Source organism: Trichomycterus rosablanca, chromosome 13 (assembly GCF_030014385.1).
Source record: "Trichomycterus rosablanca isolate fTriRos1 chromosome 13, fTriRos1.hap1, whole genome shotgun sequence".
NCBI classification, from domain to species: Eukaryota; Metazoa; Chordata; class Actinopteri; order Siluriformes; family Trichomycteridae; genus Trichomycterus; species Trichomycterus rosablanca.
Window position 1 is genome coordinate 4,298,172 of NC_086000.1, and position 27,429 is coordinate 4,325,600.

At 46.6% G+C, this 27,429-nt stretch overlaps 1 protein-coding gene across 1 annotated transcript in view; it reads right to left on the minus strand.

The window, feature by feature from the left end:
• The window catches only part of ush2a (Usher syndrome 2A (autosomal recessive, mild)), a 226,484-nt gene that overhangs the window by 79,272 nt on the left and 119,783 nt on the right, over positions 1-27,429 (minus strand). The window contains exons 41-50 of the mRNA XM_063007063.1: positions 20,974-21,608; positions 18,849-19,177; positions 17,544-17,666; positions 14,096-14,259; positions 13,497-13,706; positions 8,261-8,463; positions 8,074-8,186; positions 6,437-6,626; positions 4,077-4,245; positions 3,545-3,766 (exon numbers count right to left, since the gene is read on the minus strand). Of these exons, the coding sequence (XP_062863133.1) occupies positions 3,545-3,766; positions 4,077-4,245; positions 6,437-6,626; positions 8,074-8,186; positions 8,261-8,463; positions 13,497-13,706; positions 14,096-14,259; positions 17,544-17,666; positions 18,849-19,177; positions 20,974-21,608 (2,358 nt within the window). The remainder of the gene's footprint in view (positions 1-3,544; positions 3,767-4,076; positions 4,246-6,436; positions 6,627-8,073; positions 8,187-8,260; positions 8,464-13,496; positions 13,707-14,095; positions 14,260-17,543; positions 17,667-18,848; positions 19,178-20,973; positions 21,609-27,429) is intronic.

The following is a 27,429-nucleotide window of genomic DNA, read 5'->3' on the forward strand; positions in this document are numbered from 1 at the left end:
CATGATCAGAGAGCGGGCAAGGACTTCACCGCCTTCATAGCCCCGAGTCATAAAAGAAAGATCGTTTTATTTTATTATTCATTTTTTTTAGAACAAAAGGTGCGGCATAAAAAAATTCCGATTCCGATTCGCTTGTTCGTACCCACCGCCGTCCCCGTCCGTCCTGTGGGAACCGTGAGAAGAAACCACATTAACTTGACTCGCTCCAGCCGAAGCAGATCCACACCGGCGGATTCCTGTCCCTGAGCTTGGACAGCGGGAACGCTACAGGGAATTTTAGGGAATTCTTTAGGGAATTTGAGAAACGAGGGAGAGAGAGCGAGGGCGAGAAAGGCCAGAAAGCTGAAATTTGGTGTTTGATGGGAAAAAATAAATAAAACCTGAAATGAAACATGATCATAAAAATCAGTCAAGTTTTTATGGATCAGATACTAAAATCAGAACACCTGCTTAGAAAAGCTTTGATTTTTTTAAACATAAAAATAAATAAATAAAAATACATAAATACATAAAAACATAAATACATAAAAATAGAAAAACTTTAAATAAAATAGTAAATAAAACATAAAATAAAATAATAATAAATAAGAATAACAAAAATAAAATAAAAATAAATTAATAATAAATCATAAATAAAATAAAAAATAAAATAATAATAAAAAACTAAACTAAAATAAATAAATAAAATAAAATAATTAATAAAAACTAAACTAAATAAAATAATAATACTTAATCAAAAAACTAAAATAAAACAAATAATACAATAAAAATAAAATAAAGTTATAAAATAATAAATCATAAATAAAAAAATAGGAATAAGAATACATACATAAATAAATAATAAAGAATTAAATTATAAAAATACATAAAAAATACATAAAAATTCTAAATAAAATTAAGGTAATAATAAATCAAATAAAAATTAAATAATAATAATAAAAAAAAATAACAAATAAAGTAACAATAATAATAAAATAATAAGTCATGAATAAAATAAATAAAAAATAAAAATACATAAATAAATAAATAAATAAATAAATATATAAAGAATAAAAAAGCTAAATAATGAAAGAATTAAGTGGGTTCATTAAACTTTATTGTTTCCATTCATTTAAATAAGAGTGAATTAAAATCATATTGAACTACAAAGACACGACAAGCGAATCCACGATGAGGAAACTTGCTGATCTAAAACACAAACCCGGTCTCACTGTAACAGTTCACTAGTCGCTATGTTGTATTGTTTTATGGTAAAAATCAAGCGTCAAAGCAGCACATACACATGAAGTGCGGCGCTCCAGGTAAGCGGCTATGTCTCACCCAATAGGAAACGATTCCTTGAACATCGATCTTAAAAAAAGAATAAAAATATTTGGGCAGCTTTTCAAACAGCTGATAGCTGTCTCGCGCAATTCCGTCGGCCCCCCGCGGATGAGCCGCGGCTCCTGACAGGCCGGAGTGTAATGCGTGATAGATCGTACTTCGGGGACTCGCTAATCACATTTTCCTCCGCCATCAGCTGGAGCTCGGCGGGGCATCCACGAAAAAAAGTCCCGTTTCTCTCAATCTGGAGGAGCGCGCGATGCCTTTGCCCAATGTCACCGCGTGTCCGAAAACCAAGCGCCGGAGCTTTCGGGGGAGTCAGAGGGAAACTATCTGAGCCAGACGGGATTATTTAGGATGGAAAGTAATGGCTGTTAAACATAATAATAAATAATAATAATAATTGTATTTTTTCCTTCCAATTTAGTCATTTCCAGTTCCCCAACCATAAATTATCACACGCCCCTTGGGACACAAGTACATTCGGCAGCCACTTCTTTTCACCAGAGATCCGTAATGCTGCGGTAATGGAGAGACAATCTATGCTGTGCTGCGAGTTCACCACGCCTTGTGCAGACGCCTCGACTAGCCAGCAGAGGGCGCATTTGCGGCAACTGACTGGCACTTGCTTTGACGATCAAAACCATGGTAAATACTAGCTTACATTTACTGGTTGAGCTAAAATGCTAATCTAAAAAGAATAAGCATCAAACAGTCAAAACATTAGGACCACCCCACAAAAACCTAGCAGGGTGACGCGTATTTCTCATTACTTGTGCCTGTAATGTTGGGCTGTCAGCAGAAAGACCTGGTTGGCTTCGATCAAGGACCAATCGTTATGACCCGGCGGGCTCAGGGGCACAGACCGCAGACAGGTTGTTGGGCGGCTATGGTTTCTTAAGGACCAACAGAAGAGCTGCTGTGCTGTGATGTGTGGAATTGCTGAGGCCGTTGATGAGGTGAACATGTCCCAACACAGTGTGTCAAACCCTTCAGCATATGGTGTTGAACAGGATGCTAACCCTCATCCACTAACCGCAACTAAAAATTTCAAGCCGGCCATATTACAGACTAAATGGTCAAAAGTATGTGGACGCTCTATTTACTTACTAAAAAAAGTGGATAAAATCAATGATACGCCCAGTGAAAGAGACACTGTTGCTGTTGCAAGATGTTGTAAGCAGATAAGGAACAACAGTTACCACAGAACAAAGGTTTCAAAGTCCTACACCCAAACTTTAGAGGGAGGAAGTGCTGACACTGTAACATGACTAGAGCAGTATAAAAAGAGGCCCACTGTTCTGATCTTTGTTCTTCAGCTTGTATACTGCTATAAGAATCAACACCTTGGGCAGAAACCAACATCAGAGCCTGGCCACAACTTCCCAGAGACACACTTCAAACTCTGCATGCATTACTCCTTCCAGGGATGAAGCTATACGTTATTAGGCTATTTTGCCACAGCGGTCCATCACCCCCCCCCCCCCCCCCCCCCAAACCCATCTAATAAAGAAAATGAAGTCTAAGGAGAGGGTACGAGTCTTCATCAAGGTTAAGTAGCGCATTCGGTAATAGAGCAAGCTGAGAGTGCGTCCGGCAGACGCCGCGTGCGCCCGCTAGTCCGCAAATGCAAACGGCCTTTAGTCGTCTTAACGGAACTATTCATCATGACAGACGCTCTCTCCAGGACGCCGATGCTTTAATGAAGGATAACTTTTTCGTAGGACTTTTGTATTTGGGAGGGGAATTCACGTTTAGGAATGACGCCCATACTGTTAGCCTTTTTGATCTTCAAAACGGGGGACAGAACTGAGCTCCAAAAAAAACAGGCTGAAAAATTAGCCGTGGCGAACAAGACGATTAACCAGAAGCTAAAAATGAGCACTGCAGCCCGTCCCAGAGGCACCACGGAAGGGTTAGTATGATAAATCCATTCGTGTCGCTGACCGCACAGCGGCGATTATTTCTGTCGCGTCCCGGGAGCCCGCTGCGGCCTTGGCACGACTCTGGTTGGTGCTCGGACTCGGGATCTCCATCATCCGGCCTGACGGAGACGGCTGACACTGGGGGGCCCGTGCCCGTTCGGTCCATCTGTGCCCAGGTGGACGGGAGGGGCCTGCCAGGTTGACCCCATGCGACATTGTCGTTGGAAAGTCACCCAGGACTAGGGCTCAAACTATAGTATGTCCCAAATAAAGGGTACCAGGGGTACGAGTCCTACCTGGGGCGGAAGCGTGCACGGTTCCTCTGTGGGCGTCTCCACAGCAGACGGACTCTCGGTGGACGGGTTGTCCGCCGCAGCATCGTGATCTGTAGCCGTCATGAAGGAGCCCGTCGCAGCAGATCTGCCCGGACGTAGACGAGAAGGGTGATGCGCCGCAGCATGAATCCCCGGGACCAACGGACGCCCGCGGCTGGTCCGGGTCTGGACAGCAGATCTGTCCTGTGGACGGAAGAGAGGCATCAAAAGTCAAAACATACCACAGGAACAAAGCTACACAACACCTATATTCCCTTAGTGACTTCAATGACTGCAAGAGAACAGGGTGCAGGGTGGCTGGGACAAAGCCTATGCTCAAAAGTATGTGGACGCCTTCCAAAACCTAAGCAGCTCTCACCCGCTGCAGGAGAACAGGAGAAAGGGGGCACATACCTTTGCCCATATTTTTTAGAGGGCTGAATTGGAAGCCCGGTACTGGGAGGTGGGTAAGTGGGTCACCACTGATATCCACTGGTCATACGGAGGGACGTACCTTGAGGAACCTGGATGTAGTATCCTGCACAGCACTGGTATTGGGGTAGGGGCGTGTAGAACTTTTCACCGCAGCACACACTCGCGGAGGCATTTCGGACCGGTACGTAGAGCTCGCCGCAGCACCGGTGTGAAGCTCTGATGGTGTGTACAGTTCCTTCACAACACACCTACATAGAGGAAATTAGAGGAAAATGAATAAATCACACGTCCTCACACGAGGCACCAGGAACTCAGTAGGTGCTAATGTGTCAGTCCCTTAGGAGACCTCGCTCAGGCTCCGGTAGGTCCAGGAGCGGCCCGGGCCCGGAGCTGCTCGTCTTCCTCTTTCTACTCATGCTGCCAAGTGCTGCCTATATTTAGCCGTGCTCCGTTGTCTATTTTGGCAAGAAATCAGGGCAGGATAGATTTTCTGGGCGCAGCGGGACCGGAGGAGGCTGAAAGAAATCCGTCATGCCGCAGGCCGGTGACATTGTCTTTACCTTTCAGCTGGTTTTCGAACTCGAAATGTGGTCTAAGCCAAAGTGAAAAATCAAATATTTAAAGAAGGGGCATTATGGGCGCTAATACATTAAGTCGGGGCGTCCAAAGTTTTTTTGTTGGGAGCCAGATGGAGTAAAAAATGAAGTAAAATACACTAGCAAAGCAGAGCTGGGATTTCGAATACATCGTATCGAATCTCAGCTCTGCCATCCGGCTGGGCTGGGCAGCTACATGAACAATAGGGTGGGAGCCGGACCAGGGTTCCTCATAACTGGTGCAATTACGATTAGATTAGGGGAGAAAATGACCTCATGAGCCGTTTCAAAAACGGTAACAGGCCGCGGGATGTAGTTTGGACACCCCGATATTGAGTAGATTTAAGTGGTGCTACTTGGACAATAAGGGCATCATAGTGACCTCTTAGTCTGGTCCAGGTGGCTGCATAAGGGGGGCGAGATAATGGATTGTGTTGCGTGATGGCCCACGTGACTACGCACGAGTTGGAGGTGGAGCGTGTTGGGCATCTGCAGTGGCAGAGAAGGTTACAACTGGGGAACTAGATACGACTAGATTGGGAGGCAAAATGTGAGAGCCACCAACCTGGCCGGGCATCCACACAAACACAATTGGCTGTGTTTGAGGGATGAAAGGTCCAACAGGGTCATTTCCTGCTGTCGGTGCGACCTGCTGGTCTGGCTGTCTGCGCGAGTGGGGGGCGGAGTCACATGGAGCTAAGTGTGGCTCTATATGGGAACTCGACGCTGATCCGGCACTTCGTACGCCTTCTTTACGGGAGTCGGATATGACTAGATTGGGAGATAATCTGATGGCCACACCAGGCACAAATGGGAGCTGGTTTGAGTGAATCGACTCGGCTCTCGGTTCTACGGCTGCTGTCGTTTTTTTTGTGCCCGAGCCTCCAGAGCATTACTGTCTGCTCTCGAGCCGGGGGAGAAGTATGGTCCGTGCCCGCTTGCCAAGTTGGCAGCGTTTCAGAAACATCAGGACTGGAGCAATTGCAGGAGACGAGTTAATCTGTTTCCTGAAAACAACCACAGACGTGAGAGCTTTGGGTAAATGTGCCAAAACCGTTCGGTGTGCCCCTTTTATTCCCCAAATTCAAAATACACCCCCCCTCCCCCCTTCAGCTCACAGGACATTAATTTGAGGAACAAAGTTACCCAACACCTGTATTCTCTGCAATAATTCGTGCCTCTGGTAGGCACTTGCACTCCGTCTAGAAGCAACCCCAATGACTGCAATGGACTCTCATATCACTTCATCGAGGGTGGCCAAAAGTATGTGGACACCTTCCAAAACCGTGAGACCCCACAGACACATGGTCATGATGATGTTGGACCTAAGTGCCAGTGCATGGCTCATTATCGAAATTCCAATTCAGCCCAAAGGTGTTCGCTAAGAGTTACTGTCTGCACTTGAGCCAGGGTAGAAATTATGTTCTGGGTCACTCGCCAGACTGGCGAAGTTTCATTAACATCAGGACGGCGGGTACAGCGGGAGACGTGTTAATCTGTTTCTGGAAAGCAAGTGCAGGGCTCGGTGTGCCATGTTAACCCGAATTTTGCCATCTATTATTAGCCTTTTACAGGAATAATAATGTCATTTTGTATGGCCAAAAGTATGTGGACACTCTTTTAATGATCAGTTTTTGAATGTTGCCCTTATTAAAGACCTCACTTACTCAAACCACGATAGCAAGGCAGACGTTCTTGTGGAACATCCATGCCCGACAGATTCACAACTTTTTAGTGAATGGACAAATTCCCACAGTCCTGTGACAGCTGGGAACGCTTGTAGAATGGGATGTCTACATACTTTTGGATGCTCGGTCAGATGCATCCAACATCCGACACTGACCTGCTGTTGGGGCTGAAAACAGGACCGTCCGCAGAAGTCCTGGTCGACTGGACACCGCAGATACGAGCAGCGGGTCTGCGGGGTCTCGGCCTGCAGCTCTTCGCAGGGCTTGAGGGTCCTGCGGTGAACGTTGTAACCTCCCATGATGCCGTTGGGCTGGCCCGGCGATGTCCACTCCAGCTTAACAGACCTGGCAGACGGAAAGACCAAACAGGACAGATCTCTCAAAATGTCGTGATGTCAGGAGAACGTCAGCAGTGATTCAAACAAGTGATTCAAATAGGTGATTCAAACAGTGACCAGTGATGGAATCTCACAGAGAGCCTCAATACACACGGCCGACCAGCGACCAGATGTAGTAACAAACAGGTGATTGAAACAGATGATTTAAACAGATGATTCATACAGGTGATTCAAACAGGTGATTCAAACAGCAACCAGCAACGTCCACCTCGCGGACCAGTTCCCGGAGCCCGACCCTCCCTCCTTCAAACACGACCGGCTGCGTTAGTGAGCCACCACCCGCCCGGTATCGTTCCTTTTAACACAGCGGTGGCGTGAAATTAAAAGGCGGACGTTTACGGTCCGGAGAATCGTTTCCGCGGGGGCTCGCGGCACCTCGGAGAGAACAGACAGACGGGGACGCGGAAACACGCCCCTCCTGCGGTTCCCACGCTGGTTTATCCTCTATTTTACGTAATGATCACGTTATTATTTCTTTGTGTGGCGCAAATCTCTGGACGCGCGACTGTCATCATCGTGAGCGTGCTCGGCTCATTTTCTGCTCCTCCTTGTGCCCAGCGGGAAGCCTAATTGGCCGCGGAGGCACCTTAAAGCCTGGCGTGAGCTTGTTTATGAATTCGTATCAATCTGAGGCGTCGGTTTGATTCCGGACGGACGAGCGGATCGTTCGGAGATTATTAGAGCATAGTAGCGGGTTCACTGTAACGAATGCGTTCGAATGACGGCGCCGACGGCGTGCCTGGCGTCGACCCGTTAATCCCTGATTGCGAACTAGCTGGAATTTATATTCGCCAGCGGGAGCCGGTAAGCCGCCGGTCGCGTCCCTTGTCATATTTCAATCAAACCTTAATCCGGAGGGGTGATTCCGTCGCTCTGGCCCGGCGAATTAATGAATTAGCTATCGATTCTGTCCCGCTCGGGTGGATCTAGCGTGGCGAATAAATGAAGTGTTCGGGGGCGGGCGGAAGCCACGGCCGGGCCACGTCTGGCCAGAGGATCGGCTCAGGGGAAGAAGAGGAGGAAGAAAGTAGAGCAAATCAGCGATACAACCAGGTGAGGGAGTCTCGCTAGGGATTATGGGAAAAGCCAGACCACCGAGGCGTCGGGGGGTTCCGCGCTGAAGCTTCAAACAGCTAATTATAGGGAGCCTCAATTAGATTGAAAGCCAGATGTGGAATCACCTGTTCGTTTCTGCATCTGGTTGCTGCTCGGACGTACGTGTTGAGGCTCTTTGTGAGATTCCATCGCTGGTTGATGGAAAACTAGCTGGAACCAACCAACTAACCAACCTCAAGCTGAACCAACAACTCCGTAGCACCACCACGAGACCTAAACCTCGCATTCTTGAGTCCCAGAAGAACCCACACTGATCTGAGAGACAATCTGGCACCTACCTGGAGCTGAGGACCAGGATGTACGGTGCTGCTACGTCTCCCGGCGTGTCCTCCACGGTCGTGAACTTTGTGCTGTTGCCCCTCGCGCACGCGTACGCCGTACACACCTCCACCTTAACACACACAACAGGTCAAGGAACCACAAGACCAGTGATTTTACCCGTCCAGGAGAACCTAGGGTACACACCTGAACCTCGTACACGGTGAGCGGCAGGAGTCCGTGCAGCTCCAGCGATCCGGAAGTGCCGTCGGTGGAGGTGTGAAGTTCGCCATCCAGATAGACCGAGTAGTTCGATATCGCCCCATTGGGAACCAGAGGGGGTGCCCAGAGCACCCGTACGGAGGTGCTGTTGAGGGTCACGACGTCTGGAGGGAAGACACCTTCGGGTTCTGCGACAGAGTAAGACAGAGTGGTCACAGGGGGCAGTATAGAAACGTGTATGGAGCACAAATTCCCACAGACATACTTCAAAGTCTTGTAAATAGAGGTCACACAGAGGTCGATCTACTTTGATAATGTGTTTTTGAACTGGGACGTACAGCAAGCTCATGGTCTGGTGTCCAAATACTTTTGGAAACACACACACACACATATATATATATATGCCCAGTGCTCTGGGAGAAACCTGAAAATAGAGCAGAGAACGGCATCTCATTTTCTGTGTGTGTGAGTGTGTGTGTGTGTGTGTGTGTGTGTGTGGAGGTCCCAGCAGATGGTTTGCGGGCAAATTGAATCAGTCCTGACTGAGAGCAGTGGGATTGGGAAGCCGCAGTGAGGGGCAGTGGGGGTTAACTGGGCCAGTCTGGGGGATTCTCTCTCTAGACTTGAGCTTTCCAGCATCCAACGAAGTACCTAACACACACACACACACACACACGCACACGCACACGCACACGCACTTACAGACCCTGTCCTTAATGCTGTTGGCTAGTGAGACAGGAGGTGTGGGTGGTAGAGGTGCACTACCCAAAACACACACACACACACAATACATTGATCAGCCATAACATTAAAACCACCTCCTTGTTTCTACACTCACTACACTTACCATATAGAAGCACTTTGTAGTTCTACAATTACTGACTGTAGTCCATCTGTTTCTCTGCATGCTTTGTTAGCCCCCTTTCACCCTGTTCTTCAATGGCCACAGGACCACCACAGAGCAGGTATTATTTAGGTGGTGGATCATTCTCAGCACTGCAGTGACACTGACATGGTGGTGGTGTGTTAGTGTGTGTTGTGCTGGTATGAGTGCTGATGAAGTTTTTAAACACCTCACTGTCACTGCTGGACTGAGAATAGTCCACCAAACAAAAATATCCAGCCAACAGCGCCCCGTGGGCAGCGTCCTGTGACCACTGATGAAGGTCTAGAAGATGACCAACTCAAACAGCAGCAATAGATCAGCGATCGTCTCTGACTTTACATCTACAAGGTGGACCAACTAGGTAGGAGTGTCTAATAGAGTGGACAGTGAGCGGACACGGTGTTTAAAAACTCCACTCATACCAGCACAACACACACTAACACACCAGCACCATGTCAGTGTCACTGCAGTGTTGAGAATGATCCACCACCTAAATAATACCTGCTCTGTGGTGGTCCTGACCATTGAAGAACAGGGTGAAGGCAGGCTAAAAAGGCATGTAGAGAAACAGATGGACTACAGTCAGTAATTGTAGAACTACAAAGTGCTTCTATATGGTAAGTGGAGCTGATCAAATGGACAGTGAGTGTAGAAACAAGGTGGTTTTAAGTGCAAGTGCACTTCTTAACTCGAAGGCTCCTAACACAAACACGACCCAGACGTTGATATCGTCTGTAGGTTCAGTCTCAGTTGTTAAACCGGACGGCCCTGTAGGCTGTAAAATAATGTCATTACCAGTGAAAGTGCTTAGCTAAACGAGCTGGAACTTTATTTGAGAGCTAACGACGTCCTAATGTTTTCGATGTCGGTTATGTCAACGGGATCAGGCCAGAGAACAGCAGTTGGAAACGAGCGCAAATGGTAATTGAACCTGAGGTGGACACGACGGGAAGATGAAACCCAGAAGAAGACAAGGCACTTGACTCGAACTCTGTGTGAAAGGCACTTGGGCAGAGCAATGTCAAGAACATGCCACACCTGATACTGTATAATGTCCTGTTACAAGTCATAATACCAGTTGATACTGGATATTCTAACAGCTTTATGTAACCAGTACTATTGTAGTACTGTGGGTCTGTCTGAAATCCTAGTGAGCTGCCTTGCTGCCTACCTGGGCAGCTGCCTAAATAGGGAGGATTCTAATAAGACATCGAACTCGTAAGGCAGATTATTTAGACGCACTACTTAGACGGTGATTACATCACCGCAGTTTTTACTTACTAAGCTAACACAGTTAGCCTCAGGCCATTCAAACCAGTGGGCTGAGGTCACACAACCCACTAGCATGCCAGCTAACAGTGTCGCGCCTGTATTCAGTTTCAATCGATGATGCCTACAAAGCCAAAAATGGACCCGCCGTGACCTACCAAAAATCACCTATCAAACCCTGTTGTGTACCCCAGACACTCGTCCACCAATCAGGACTGAAGGAGTGGAGCTCAGCAGCAGGACAAGACTAGATTGGGGGGAAAATTTGGGAAAAATCCAACAAACAGCAAAAACAGTGTTTAAAAATCCCAACAACACTGCTGCACCTGCTACAATTGTACCAGAACAGCACACGCTGCACTCCAGTCACTCCAGTGCTAAAAACAGCCCACCACTATCATCATCTGGTCATGAAGTCCTCTTAAGTGGGTGCATGGGGTGACAAAAGTGTAGGTTACACTCAGTAATTGTATACCCCCAAAGTTCATCTGTACGGTAGGTGTATAATGACTGTATGCATCAATTACATTTGAGGCAATTATCACTGAATACATTGGAAGCAATAGAGGGTTAAGGGCCTTGCTCAGGGGCCCAACAGTGGCAACTTGGCGATGGGGGACTTGATAAAGCAACCTTATGATTACTAGTGCAGTACCTTGAACTCTGAACTACCACTGTCCTGCATCAGACAGGTGTACCTAATAAAGTGCTCGGTGAGTCACACTAGACCATTAAGGGTGCGTCTCCTCGCCTGTTGAGTTTGAACTCCTACTTAGTGGAACTGAATTATTCGAAGTGCACTAATTAGACAACCTATAGAGTACACGTGAGCAATTTGGGACGCAGCCGATTTGAATGGGATCAGAACTTTCTTTATGCATCTTCTCCCGTTTTCCTCCCTTTTAAGGCGTCCAATCGCCCGATTGCGTCACACTTCCTCCACCAATGCCGATCCCCGCTCTGATTGAGGAGAACAAAGCTAACCCACGCCCCCTCCGACACGTGGGCAGCATGCCATATGCATCTTATCACCTACACTTTGACGAGTGCAGTGCAGCTCAGCGTTGTGTACGGAGAGACACACCCTGAGAGCACTCTTTTCTCGTCTCTGTGCAGGCGCCATCAATCAGCCCACAGAGTCGTAATTGCACCAGTCATGGGAGAGACCCCATCCGGCTTAGTCCCGCCCATATCTGAACAACAGGCCAATCGTTGTTCATGTGGCCACTCAGCCTTAGCGGCCTTAAGCTCGGTTTTTAGAAGGCGTAGATTCGCTTGTACGATTCAAACTAAAGAGGAAACTCCGGTCCTGAGGTACTAGCGAGTACGCCGAGCTGTCATGGCATCGCAGTTTGACATTTGATGGTAATTATGATGCCACTTTTGAACACGTGACTGTGAAACTGTGACCACGTTATATGGACATCTGACAGATAGAAAAATAAAGTTACCACCGTGGATAACCTACTTCATGTTTTTTCAGGTGAAAGTGAGTGTGTGTGGTGTGTGTGTGCATAAATGTATGTGCAGAACGAGAGGCGAGAGAATTATCAGATAGCCACGCTATCGGTGAATCAGTACTTTTACCGCGGGCGAAAGAGGCTGATTTAATGACTATCGATCGCCGCGCAGAGGTCAGGGAATCAAACGTTTTTGGGGAGAAGAGAGGCAAATTGTCGCGCCGCGCGCCTCCACAGATCAGAGCGCAAATATTTAATCAATCCGGCCCTTCCCCTCGGCCGGCTTTATCTTGGCGCGCAGGTCTGGGGGAGCGATGCGGGGATGGCAAGCGCGATGGAAATCGAGGGGAGACGTTTCGGATTCTGACAGACGGACCGAGAAAATCGGCCGATAGCATCTCGGGTCCGACTGTCTTCGACTCGTGAGGCCGGGGAAGCGGGTGAACTTACTTAGCGCCTGCTCCGTGATCAGCGGCCAGTTTACTGGAAACGGCGGGTAAAAGTGGATATTTAAAGGGAGGTCATAAAATTACACTCATAAATTAAATGATAGAATAAATGGAAGCTACAATACACAGCGTTTTGACCCCGTCTGCATCCATAGACAAACTATCAGGAGTAAAACCCTTTACTAACGTGTTCTTTTGAGGTGCAGCACAGAATACACAGAGATGATCACATGTGTAGAGAAGCTCACTTTTATATTTACTATGGAACAGAGATGGGGACTCGTCGCACGTAAATCGCACACACAGCGACTTCAGACTCGACTCGGACTCATTTCAAATAACTCGGACTCGACTCGTGACTCGCAAACAACAAGAGTCCCTAGCGTCAGCATGTGTTGCATTAGTTACGTGTGACAATTAACCCGTTTTGGTCGTCTTAACCCCGCAACGCACGCAATGGGTGAATGTTCCAGCCAGCTTCCGGCGTAGTGATGAAGCGTCACTCCCTACTTAAAATGGTGGAATACCCTACGTAGTGCACTTCACAGGAACAACTGGGTTGAATGGAACGCCTCTACAGAATTGGCACTAATGGTTGTAAGGTTTTCTGAACCAATCAGACCTTCTGATTGTAATTGTTAGTAAGAAATGCTGTTATTTGCATGTATTCAGTTTGCGTCACACAGATGATTGTCGATGAAACGCTTGATCGGCTTTCTAACGAGTTCGTGTTTGACTTCACGACCGGGAAAAGTTTGGAGGTTTTTAATTATGAGCACATTTACAAAATAACGGATTCTATTCCTAATGGGACACACAGTTATAAATTTAATAGCATCTGGAAGAACAGAAGCTCAGGTAAGCAGTGGTTATGATTTTCTTTGGCCGCTGTGCCGTGATTTATCGCGCGCTCTTGTTTTGCAATGAAAACAAAGTATGTCATTAAATTATGTATGTAGTATGGGGGTCTGTCCAAAAACCTAGTGATCTCTCTCTACATAGGCGCATTTTACGTCATCCTACCTGCACCCCCGAGAAGAAGGCGTGTCTAAATTCTTAGATGTCTTAAAATGCTCCTACTGAGGTGCCTTAATTCGAAGCGATAATCTGACTGAATGATGCAGTGAAGCTACAAATCTCTCCACGTCTCCACTCACCCCCATCAGCCGTGGTGCCGGTCACCTCCGGACTGGTGATGTTGTGCGCTCCGTTGGACACGGTCAGCGTGAAAGTGTACTCTGTGTTGGGCTGGAGGTCAGACAGCAGCGCCGAGGTGGCCGAAGGTTCGAGACTGAGGGTCTGGCTTTGCTGCTGGGAACTGACCGTGATATAATACTGGTCCACTTCGCCCTGAAGGTCCTGCACGGCTACGGAGACATAAAGTGAGAGAAATTACAAACCAGTTAAGCCAAACCAGTTAACTGTGTTAGCTGTGGGTTTTCTAGAAACATGCCAATTAACTTTGGGCCGGAATTTGAAGGCGCACTTGAACGAACAGTCCACAAAATAATCCAAATACAAGATTTGAAAGTATGAGGAGCCTGTTAGCTCAACGGCTGTGTCCTAAATCACACTGTATTCACTATACAGAATGCTAAAAATGATAGTCTTGCTGTTAACTGAGAACTAACTAAGCACACTGTGTAGTGAACGGCATGTTATTTGGGACACATCAGCTTCCCTCTGCTTCCAGTGCGTCCATGTCCAGGCCACGCTAGGCATGATGTACAAAGCTAGCTGATTTGTATGATCTTACTGGGTGTGGTCCAGTTGAGCAGAATGGCCATATGGTTGAGGGTCAGCGCGGACACGTTAGGGGCGGAGAGCGGTGGGCCGGCCAGAGTGACCCCCGGGACGGCGTCTCCCACGGTGTAGCCCATGTCGTTGTGCACCAGCAGCTTGTACTCGTACCGTGTGAACCTGCCAGAGCAAGAACAGGACAGAGTAAGTGCAGTGATCAACACAAGAAAGCGAGCTGGCTTGACTGTGAGTAGCTTAAAGCTAAAGCGAGCTGGCTTGACTTCACCCCGCCCCATTTGAACATTACCCACAATGCAACTGCTGCCCCTGTTGTCGTGTCCTGTGTGTGTGTGTGTTTGTCTGTGAGTGTGTGTTTGTCTGCGAGTGTGTGTGTGTGTTTGTCTGTGAGTGTGTTTGTCTGCGAGTGTGTGTGTGTGTGTGTTTGTCTGCGAGTGTGTGTGTGTGTGTGTTTGTCTGCGAGTGTGTGTTTGTCTGTGAGTGTGTGTTTGTCTGCGAGTGTGTGTGTGTGTTTGTCTGTGAGTGTGTGTGTGTGTGTGTGTGTGTGTGTGTGTGAAAAGCTGAACCGAATCAAAATACCACCAACATAGCTGCGTGGCAATGAAAGCATCTCGAAAATTCTCCCTAGGAGCCACACACACATACAAATACACAACTCACACACACACACACACTCACACACTCACACACATACAAATACACAACTCACACACACACACTCACACACATACAAATACACAACTCACACACACACACTCACACACACACACTCACACACATACAAATACACAACTCACACACACACACTCACACACATACAAATACACAACACACACACACTCACAGACAAACACACAAACTCACAGACAAACACACACACTCACACACACTCACACACACACTCACACACATACAAATACACAACACTCACACACACACATACAAATACACAACACTCACACACACACTCACACACATACAAATACACAACACACACACACTCACAGACAAACACACACACTCACACACATACAAATACACACACTCACACACATACAAATTCACAACACACACACACTCACAGACAAACACACACACTCACACACTCACACACATACAAATACACAACACTCACACACACACTCACACACATACAAATACACAACACTCACACACACACTCACACACATACAAATACACAACACTCACACACACACTCACACACATACAAATACACAACACTCACACACACACTCACACACATACAAATACACAACACTCACACACACACTCACACACATACAAATACACAACACTCACACACACACTCACACACATACAAATACACAACACTCACACACACACTCACACACATACAAATACACAACACTCACACACACACTCACACACATACAAATACACAACACTCACACACACACTCACACACATACAAATACACAACACACTCACAGACAAACACACACACTCACAGACAAACACACACACTCACACACATACAAATACACAACACTCACACACACACTCACACAAATACACAACACACACACACACTCACAGACAAACACACACACTCACAGACAAAGACACACACTCACACACATACAAATACACAACACTCACACACACACTCACACATACAAATACACAACACACACACACACTCACAGACAAACACACACACTCACAGACAAAGACACACACTCACACACATACAAATACACAACACACACACACTCACAGACAAACACACACACTTACAGACAAACACACACACTCACAAACACACACACACACATACAAATACATGCACTCACACACACACATACAAATACACAACACTCACACACACACTCACACACATACAAATACACAACACACACACACTCACAGACAAACACACACACTCACACACATACAAATACACACACTCACACACATACAAATTCACAACACACACACACTCACAGACAAACACACACACTCACACACTCACACACATACAAATACACAACACTCACACACACACTCACACACATACAAATACACAACACTCACACACACACTCACACACATACAAATACACAACACTCACACACACACTCACACACATACAAATACACAACACTCACACACACACTCACACACATACAAATACACAACACTCACACACACACTCACACACATACAAATACACAACACTCACACACACACTCACACACATACAAATACACAACACTCACACACACACTCACACACATACAAATACACAACACACTCACAGACAAACACACACACTCACAGACAAACACACACACTCACACACATACAAATACACAACACTCACACACACACTCACACATACAAATACACAACACACACACACACACTCACAGACAAACACACACACTCACAGACAAAGACACACACTCACACACATACAAATACACAACACTCACACACACACTCACACATACAAATACACAACACACACACACACTCACAGACAAACACACACACTCACAGACAAAGACACACACTCACACACATACAAATACACAACACACACACACTCACAGACAAACACACACACTTACAGACAAACACACACACTCACAAACACACACACACACATACAAATACATGCACACACACACTCACAGACAAACACACACTCACACATACAACCACACGTACAAAAAAACACACACACACACATACAAATACACACACACTCACATACATACACAATTACACACATACATACAAATACACACACACACACATTCATACAAATACACACACAATCACACACACAAATACATACACACACACACACACACACACATATACATTCATACAAATACACACACACTCACACACAGACAAATACATACACACACACACTCATACACACACACACACACACACACAAACACTCGTACAAACACACACACACAAACACACGTACAAACACACATACAAATACACACACACAAACACACACGTACAAATACACACACTCACACACATACACACACTAACACTCATACACAAACAAATACACAAACACATTTACAAACACACACACAGACACAAACACACACGTACAAACACACACGTACAAACACACACACACATACAAACACACACACAAACACACACACAGAGACAAACTCACAAAGACACAAACACACACATATACAAACAAACACATTTATACACACACACACACACACACACACATATATACATGCACACATACTCACACACACTTATATACACACACACACAGATTAGCGCCAAAAAACCACACACGTGAATTCTGGGGGATATTTGCTTAATGTATCTTTGAGCAGCATCGGCACGCGGAGCGGCTCGGTACACAGCGCCAACGTTTGCGCTAAGGCTAATTTCGCTAATCTCACCTGCTAAGGCCTTTATCTTCATGGAACAATTTGTGTCCTGCGTAAACACGGAGCCAGCGATGGAAATCGTCGTGGGGACGGCGGGACAGGGGCTGCTGGGTTTTCTGTCTCAACAGCTCGTACCTGAGATCAGAAACAATATATATATATATATATTAATTAATTAATAAACAACCGGGGCAGAAATTCAAAGCCTGCTCGACCCCGCCTCACGCTCGCGCTCTCTCTCCACGCTAATGCTAATTTCAAACGTAATCATGAGAGCTGGGCTTAATGTGCTCTTCATAAGCCTGCTTCAACAAACAAGGCGGCGGCTGGGAAACCGAGTCATGAATATTAATGTTCGGACGTGAGCGCGGCGCTTTATTTACCACCTAATCAGCTCAAAAACACGCCAGCTTACAGCTCAGGAGCGGCGGGAAGACAAAAGGCCGTATTCTGTCGTGTGATACGCTGTGAAGGGACTAAACATATATTTATATTTAAAATATATAAAACAGGCTATTTTCTGTTCCTTTAGGACACAGCCTGCTCGGAACAACTTTGGGATGAATCGGAATGTCGACTGTGAGCCTGGGCTTCTGATCCAACCCTGATATCTGATAACTGACCTTCCCCAGGCACAGAGGAGTGAAGGCTGTTATAGATGCAGAAATAAAACTGGGAAGGTGGGGGGGTCAACCTTAAAGTAACGTCCAACGTCCATTAGCTTTAAGCTAAAGCAAGCTGGCTTGACTTTTATTAGCTTTAAGCTAACTCAGGTCAAGTCAGCTTGCTTTAGATTTAAGCTAATCAGAGTCAAGTTAGTTTGGTTTAGGTCTAATCTAATTAAAGTTAAGCCAGCTTGCTTTAGCTTTAAGCTAGCTTAACCAATATTAGATTAATTAGAGCTAAAGCAAGCTAACTTGACCTTGATTAGACATTAACCAAGCTGGCTTGACTTTGACTAGCTTAGACCTAAACAAAGCTGGCTTGACTGTGATTAACTTAGACATTAACCAAGCTGGCTTGACTTTGACTAGCTTAGACCTAAACAAAGCTGGCTTGACTGTGATTAGATTAGACCTAAACCAAGCCGGCTTAACTTTGACTAGCTTAGACCTAAAGCAAGCCAAACTGACTGTGATTAGATTAGACTTAAACCAAGCTGGCTTGACTGTGATTAGCTTGAACTTAAAAGCAAGCTGACTTAACTTTGATTAGATTAGACCTAAACCAAGCGTGCTTGACTTTGATTAGCTTAGACCTAAACCAAGCGTGCTTGACTTTGATTAGCTTAGACCTAAACCAAGCTGGCTCACGTACCTCACGTTGGGGCCGTTGGGTCTGGAGGGTGGATGCCACGAGATGGCCAGAAAAGACTCGCTGATGGATACCACGGAGAGTCCCGGAAGCCCCTGTGGAATCGTGGGTAATGTAGTGACGGGTGAGGGGAGGCTCTCTGTGCAGCCTCCGACGAAGCCGCCACCGCCCGAGCAGGCGAGGATGGTCACGCTGTAGTTGGTGTACGGCGACAGGCCGGTGACGGTGAGGTTCAGCGCGGAGACGTCGGTGTGGATTACGCGTGGATCTGGCATCCGGATCTCGTAGCGCTCGATGTCTCCGTTGGGTACGAGCGGGGCGGACCATGTGACCTGGAGGGACACACACAATGCATTGAAGCCTTTAATTCACGGCAGACAGACCAGAGTCCTTACACAGCATTAATAACCCCGCCCCTGAGACCGGTCATTCCCACCCAGCAGACTGGAGGCCACTTGTGCCCGCTAGAGGGCGCCCAGCCGACTGGTAGCAGAGCCGAGATTCAAACCCAGGAGTTCAGTGGATTATCTACTTTAGATAATCAGAGTTATCTAACCTAAACTTAAGGGAAACGTCCAGTTTAAGGGAAACTTTGAGTTTAAGGGAAACGTCCAGTTTAAGGGAAACGTCCAGTTTTAGGGAAACTTTGAGTTTAAGGTAAACGTCCAGTTTAAAGGGAAACGTCCAGTTTAAGGGAAACATCCAGTTTAAGGGAAACGTCCAGTTTAAGGGTAATGTCCAGTTTAAGGGTAATGTCCAGATTAAGGGAAACTTAAGGGAAACATCCAGTTTAAGGGAAACTTTGAGTTTAAGTTAAACGTCCAGTTTAAGAGAAACGTCCAGTTTAAGGGTAACGTCCAGTTTAAGGGAAACTTAAGGGAAATGTCTAGTTTAAGGGTAACATCCAGTTTAAGCGTAACGTCCAGTTTAAGGGAAACTTAAGGGAAACGTCCAGTTTAAGGGAAATTAAGGAAAACGTCCAGTTTAAGGGTAACGTCAAGTTTAAGAGAAAATTAAGGGAACCGTCTAGTTTAAGGGAAATGTCCAGTTTAAGGGAAATGTCCAGTTTAGGGGAAATGTCCAGTTTAGGGGAAATGTCCAGTTTAAGGGAACACATTTTTTAACAAAGGGTGTCGAGTTTTAAAGATTTTGAGTTTAGGGGAAACGTTGAGTTACAAGGTACCGCTGTACTTAAACAAGATTAAAATTAAAAACAGGTATTTTTCGCTTGGTATAATAATCAGGAACAAATGCACTTCATATGCTAATAATAATAATGCTAATAATAATAAAACAACGGTTGCGTGCTGCTTACACGTGTAAGAACGTTTATCTGCTCGCGCCGGGAGTACGACGCGCTTTCCGAATGAATGAAATAACAACAGCGTTTAAATAAAGCGAACCCGGGGTTAGGGGAGATGAATAATTGGCGGAAGTTTATGCAAATGGCTTTTGTTGGAAGTGCTAAAGCGCCGGTGTTTCGCGATCCCTGGCACCGGGAGTGACGGCGAGAAGGGGGCCGCGCGGGTACGTTCGAGTGGATCTGTACACAGCGGAATCCGAGCTGAAAGAGACGTGTTTGGTTACGTTAATGTGCCTTAAATCCGCCGCTACGAGCCGCCGCCTCTCTTGGGGGTTTTGTGTCTGTCGGGCGGCGGCGTGCTCGTGAGCTCTGTAATGCTGCCTAGAGTGCTACAATGCACACTTGGATGCCGTGTGTGTGTGTGTGTGTGTGTGTGTGTGTATGCAAACTCTCCAAGTTCCAATCTCAGCTCTGTTACCGGTCGTCTGGGCGCCCCCTAGCGGGCACAATTGGCAGTGCCTGCAGCAGACAAAATTGGCCACTAGTCTGCTGGGTGGGACCAGACTGAACAGAAGGGGGCGGAGTCTTCGACACTGAATAGGAGGAAGGTGGAGGTCGGTGAGTGACTCTCCATGTGCGAGACTGGCCTCACGTGAGAATCCAGGCATTCCTCAAGGTTTTGGAGTGTGAATGCGTGTGGGAATTTGTGCCTATTCAGTCAAAAGAGCATTTGAGGTTAGATGGCCAGAGATGTCGAGGTAAGCAACGGGCACAAGTTTCCACAGGCACAGTCTGAAATCTTGTCAACAGTACAAACTGACCTACCTGCACCGAGTCCGGCCCGAGCGCTTGCACCGTGGGCGGCTGAACTCCAGCGGGCCGTGATGGACGAGTGGTGACCTTTCCCCACTGGCTACTGTTCGACCCGCCGTGCCTGGTGGTAGCCACCACGCGATATTCGTAACTGCTCCAGGGGCTCAGGAACGCAGAGTTGTCGAGGTAAGCAAGTGCGAGAGTGTCATCGGGCGTGACCCTGGTTACCGTGGAGATGTCCTGAGAGCCCGCGACCCTTCGTTGGAGGGTATAGTCTTCCAAAGGCCCGTTGGTGAACAGAGGTGGCTCCCAGGTGACCAAAACTGACGTGGGTGTGTCGGAATAGAGCCGAGGGGCGCGTACGCCTTGTGGGGGCGCCACGGGGGTCTGGAATGTGCACATATCGGCGGAGAGGGTGCAGCCCGGATCGGTGCACGCCTCAACACGGACGTAGTACTGACGGTAAGGGGACAGGTCGGACAGGGTGAGGCTGGACGTGTCGGGTGGAACGCTGTGGATGAGCTGGTCATCCTGGTAGATGTTGTAGTGGGTAAGGATGCCGTTAGGGCGCCAGGGAGGGGACCAGGAGACGGTGGCATTTCTAGGGTGGAGCTCGACGAGGACGGGCGGGTCGACAGATTCAGGGCCTGCAGGGTGGAGAGAAAGAAACGATGTTATGATGTTATGCAAGTTCCATAACTTGGAACTTCACTTCCTCTAGAGTGAAGTACGGTGGTGGTAGCATCGTGCTATGGAGTGCTTTTCAACGGTAGGGACGGGTAGAAACTGAAAAAACAAAAAAACAAACTGAGGGATAGATGAATGCTGCCAAATCCATACATCTATTTTCCCCTGGAGCCCCTATACATCCAATTTAGTCATTTCCAATTCCCGATTGTGACTTCTGTTCCCTGATGACGAACCGCCCACATTGACAAATATTGACATTGACATATTTTGCCAGCACACCAGTGCTGCGATTCTGAATTTTCTCGAGTTCGAATCTTGAAGCTCTGCTACCGGTCGGCTGGGCGCCATCCAGCGGGCACAATTTGCAGTGTCTGCAGCAGACAAAATTGACCACCAAGTCTGATGGGTGTGAAAAAGACGGGACTAAAAAAAGGGGGGTTGGTAGCCCGAGGTCACTGTACAGAAGTGGAACGTGGAGAGAGGTGTGCGACTCTCCATGCGCAAGACTGACTCCGAACTGCCAGAATTTAGCATTCTGCTGTTTGTGAACTGCCGCTCACTGGATGACACTTAGATCATTTAAATAATCAGCGATCTTTAAAATACTCCCACTGCAATGATTTAAAGAGCCAATGTGAACGTTCACCGAAGCTGCTAAACTCTGATCACATGACAGAACACAGCCGGCTGATTGGATAATTCTGTGAACGTGCTGGTGCATCAGAATTTCTAATAAATTTCTAAACAGCCATGGTGCGTTCATTCATTCATTCATTCAGTGCCCGTTATTGTTGGGGCTGTTTTTTTCCGCCCCCGAGGGACAGGAGCACGGGGTAAACGCCGTTCCCGTGACTTCCCCGTCCTGATAAATAAACAATGCACAGATCTGACCTTTGGGTTAACAGGTTTTTATGCTTGCTCTACTCAGCACTCTAACTGATTCAATTACCACAAAGGTTCCGGAGCATCTATGAATACAAAAAAAAAAATTAAAGACAGACCCCGTGCTACCCCCCCGCCCTTCCCCACGCACCCTCCGGGGAGCGAAAAACAACCCGGCGTGTGTACCTGCGCCTGGAGAGATTCCTTAATTGTTAATAATTCCGACGCACGAGACGAGCGGCGAGTCACCTTGAGAGCCGAACCCTCCCTGAGCGAGCCTCTTACGCCCCCCTTTACCCCCCCCCAGCCCCTGTACAGGCGAAGTGTTATTTAAGCTTTACTGGTCTGTGGTAAATTTTGCAATTTGAAGGGCTGTTAAGTTTTTCAATTGAAATTTCATTTAGGATGCAGGTGCTTTTGATTTTTATCGACGCTTTACTGCTCTCGGGGGCGGGCGCCGACGGCGGGCGGCGCTCGCCATCTCGGGACGTTTAGGACGCTTAAGAGCGGTCTTTCCTGGGAGGGGAAGGGGGGGGGGGGGGGGGCCACACTGGCGTGTGCCGCCGAGCCTTAAATTACGTTTATAAGGATTTGGTTAGCATAATAATAACACGATCAAGCGACGAGGCAAGACGAGCGGTAACGTGACAGAAAAATGAGGGATTGTGTTTAGCGCTGCGGAAGACGCGGAGGGTACGATCGCTGGGACTGTCGGTGCGACCCAGACTGACCCTGAGGCTCGGATCGTTTTCTGGATGCCAGATATTCCTTTCTGAAACCTTTTGCAAAAACAGACCCTGTGCTACCCCCCTTACTTCCCCACACACCCTCCAGGGAGCAGGAAAACACCCCGGCGTGTGTACCTGCACCTGGAGAGATTCCTTAATTGTTAATAATTCCAACGCGCGAGACGATCGGCGCGTCACCTTGAGAGCCGAACCCTCCCTGTGCGAGCCTCTTACCCTCCGGTCTGCAGTGGTCAGTATCTATCAAAAGTGGTAAACCGGCGACAGGGTCATGAGCGGCCAAGGCTCACTGATGCACGTGTGGTCCGAACCAACAGACGAGCTACTGTAGCTCAAATTGCTGAAGAAGTTAATGCTGGTTCTGATAGAAAGGTGTCAGAATACACAGTGCATCACAGTTTGTTGCGTATGGTGCTGCATAGCGCAGACCAGTCAAGGTGCCCATGGAACCAGACCACAGAGCAATGGAAGAAGGTGGCCTGGTCTGATGGCCTGGTTTTCTTTTACGTCACATGGACGTCCGGGTGCGTGTGTGTCGCTTACCTGGGGAACACATGGCACCAGGATGCACCTGTGGGACGTGCTGGACAAACAAGTCCGATCCATGGAGGCCCCACCTCACAACTTACAAGAGTTAAAGGATCTGCTGCATCTTGGTATAGTGAAAGCCCTTACCTTAACTACACGGTCGAGGGTGTACAAGCACTAAACGTCAACCTCATCCAGAACACTTAGGTGAAAGGCGGTCCTTATCATCTTTTGACTGAATGGAAGTCTTTTGGAAGTCTATGACAGGCGACGAGGTTCATGTTCACAGGACCGGCTGTCCTGTCTGAGGAGCAGAAACTCACAGACGGAATAACATTAAAGACGACGGTTATAAAACTTTAATAGGCAAGAGAGCCTTCTGAATACTGAAAACGCTCACCCGTCCAATGTATTAGAGAAGTTCCAGGCAAACACGAGACCTCATATTTGTAAAGTGAAACTGAACTGAACGTCTGTAATCAGAGATGGGGACTCCAAGTAGCACACACAGCGACTTCAGACTCGACTCGGACTCGTTTCAAATGACTGACTCGACTCATGACTCGCAAAAAAATTACTCGTAAACAACAAGAGTCGCCAGCATCAGCATGTGTTAACATTAGTTACATGTGACAATTATATATATATATAATTATTATTATTATAAATGTTCACAACGCACGCAATGGGTAAATGTTCCAGCCAGCTTCCGGTGTAGTGATGAAGCGTCGCTCCCTACTCCCTACACAGTTTGAAGTTCACTTCATCTGAACATTTTCGTCACCTTTGGATTGGAATCTCACTCAAAATGGTGGAATACCCTACGTAGTGCACTTCACAGGAACAACTGGGGTGAATGGAACGCTCCTACAGAATTGGCGCTAATGGTTGAAAGACTTTGGCTTTCTGAACCAATCAGAGCTTCTGATTGTAATTGTTAGTAAGAAATGCTAAATGTTATTTGCGTTTATTCAGTTTGCGTCACACAGATGACGTGTTAGTGAAACGCTTGATTGGCTTTCTAAGCACACATTTACAAACTAACGGATTCTATTCCTAATTGGACACACACTTATGAATTTAATAGCATCTGGAAGAACATAAGCTCAGGTAAGCAGTGGTTATGGGTTTTTTTTGCTGTGTTTTGGATTTTGGCCACTGTGCCGTAATTTATCGGGCGCTTTTGTTTCGCAATTAAAACAAAACGTATCAGTTTAAGCTTTTAACTGGATCCTTCTTGTTACAGAAATGACATTCATTTGCACAATGACTAGGAAAGTAAAGGCACCAAGTAAAACGGCTAAATACAGTCGCTAATCTGTTTCTAATATATGTTTTGTGTTTATTAAATAGACTCGTTACTTGATTCGGACTCAAGTCTAAAGACTCGTGACTTGACTTTGACTCTCGCCTAAAGACTCGTGAGTTGAATCGGACTCGTATTTTTTGACTTGTGAACATCTCGGTCTGTAATTACTTGCTTGGACGAGTTTAGTGGTGAACGGAGCCTTGGATTGGAACGCTGATCGTGAGCCCGACTGTGAGTCGGGCGAACATCCCCACAGAAACACTCCACAATCTTGTGGAAGGCCCAAATACAAAGAGAGGGGAGCGATGTTAAAGACGGGGTAGCGAAGGCTGTCGAAATAGAAAGGGGTGAATTTTTATCCGGCTGGTGTTTCACCTTGTTCGTCCTCCCTCCTCCCTTGATCGGGCGCGTCTACATTATTTTGAAGAATCTCTTCCATTCTTTTCCGCCATTAATTCAGTTCGGCTTTGCCTGCTACTATTTCATGCTGATAATGCTGGTAAATAGTAACAGTCATACTGTTACGGTGAACACGCCGCTTGTAAATTACATATCCTGTTTTCTGCTTTGCCAAAAGTATACGGACACCTAAAAAATTAGACATCACATTTAAAACTAGGGGTCTGTCTGAAAACCTGGTGAGCTGTCGAGCTGCCTCAGTAGGGAGGATTCTAATAAGACATCAAACTAATAAGACAGATTATTTAGACGCACTAATTAGACAGAGATTACATCACCCCAGTTTTAGCTTACTAAAACTAGCTTACTTTCCCTTTCCTCCAAGTCTAAAGCAAAAGACTTCAGCAGAACTGCACTCAGACACTGGGGTCTGAGTCTCAAACAGAAGTTGCAAAGTGGGGGCTTTTGAGGAGCACTTGAAGGTAGCATTTTACTGTGAAAGCAACCTTTTTTTAGACAAAACGTCGACAACTTACACAAGCAATCGTAAATTATTATTATTATTATTTATTTGAGATCTTGAGATCTTAGTACCCCAGGTTCTAGGCGCAGTTTTACTGAAGTATTTTGCTTCAGACTTGGAGGAAAGGGAACTTGAAGAGAAGTTGCAAAGTGGGGGCTTTTGAGGAGCACTTGAATGCAGCATTTTACTGCGAACGCAGTCTTGTTTTGGACACAATGTCTACAAACAACACAAGCAATCATGAATAATTATTTTTATTATTTATTTGAGATCTTGAGATCTTAGTACCCCTGGTTCTGGGTGCAGTTCTACTGAAGTGTTCCACTTCAGACCTGGAGGAAAGGGAACTTGAAGAGAAGCTGCAAAGTGGGGGTTTTTGAGGAGCACTTGAATGCAGCATTTTTATGGATGCAATGTCCACAAAATACACAAGCTATAGTGAATTATTATTATTACTATTATTTGAGATCTTAGTACTCAAGTCTTCCTCTTCAGCCGGAGGAAGGGGAACTCGGAGAGAAGTTGTATGACGCCGCAGGGCATTAACTCCACAGAACGAGGCGGCGAGCGAGAGCGGGTTTAACGGTGTGCATGGTAATGAAGAGGTGATGGTCCGTAATACGGGGCATTTCGAGTGTATGCAAATAGTGGCGGCGTAATTAGAATGCATGTGATTATAGACTCGGCTCTAATTAATTTATAACTTCACCCAGAGTGTCTGTTATGAAGCCTAATGTGATTCTATTACAGTAATCAGTCCACAATGACACCAACTAGGTCATGGAGCTGACAGACCTCACGGCTGCAGCCTTCTGGACACACACACACACACACTGTGCTACTGCTGTACATGCTGAACCAACACACACACCGATGAGCCAAAACATTAAAACCACTTTACCTATTTGATCTATTTCGTGTTGGAAGCACAAAGACCTGAGTGACTTTGACAAAGATCAAATCATCACAGCCAGAGGTGAGTACCCACCAACAGTGGTCAGTGGAGGGACAAGCCATGAACCAGCCGTCGTACACAATCATTGTTAGTCCGCTAGAGAGTTAAAATAGGTTCCAAGGCTTGAAACACTACAGGACTTTGAGTTGCAACTTTGAGGTCAGGAACTTGACTTGACAAGGAATCGAGGCACACATGAATGTAGCACAATTTGCTTATTTCTTTAATATTTTACAATTATTGTTATTTTTTTAACAGTACTAAACCCCATGTGTACACACACACACACAAACACTTCACCACTCAGTAAAGTGGTCAGTGGAGGGACAAGCCACAAACGAGCCGTCATTTGACTAAAACACTCTAGTTTGGACCGTAGACGCAGTACACGTTACGGATCGTTTCGATACTGGTCATGACGTAAATGTGTCACTAC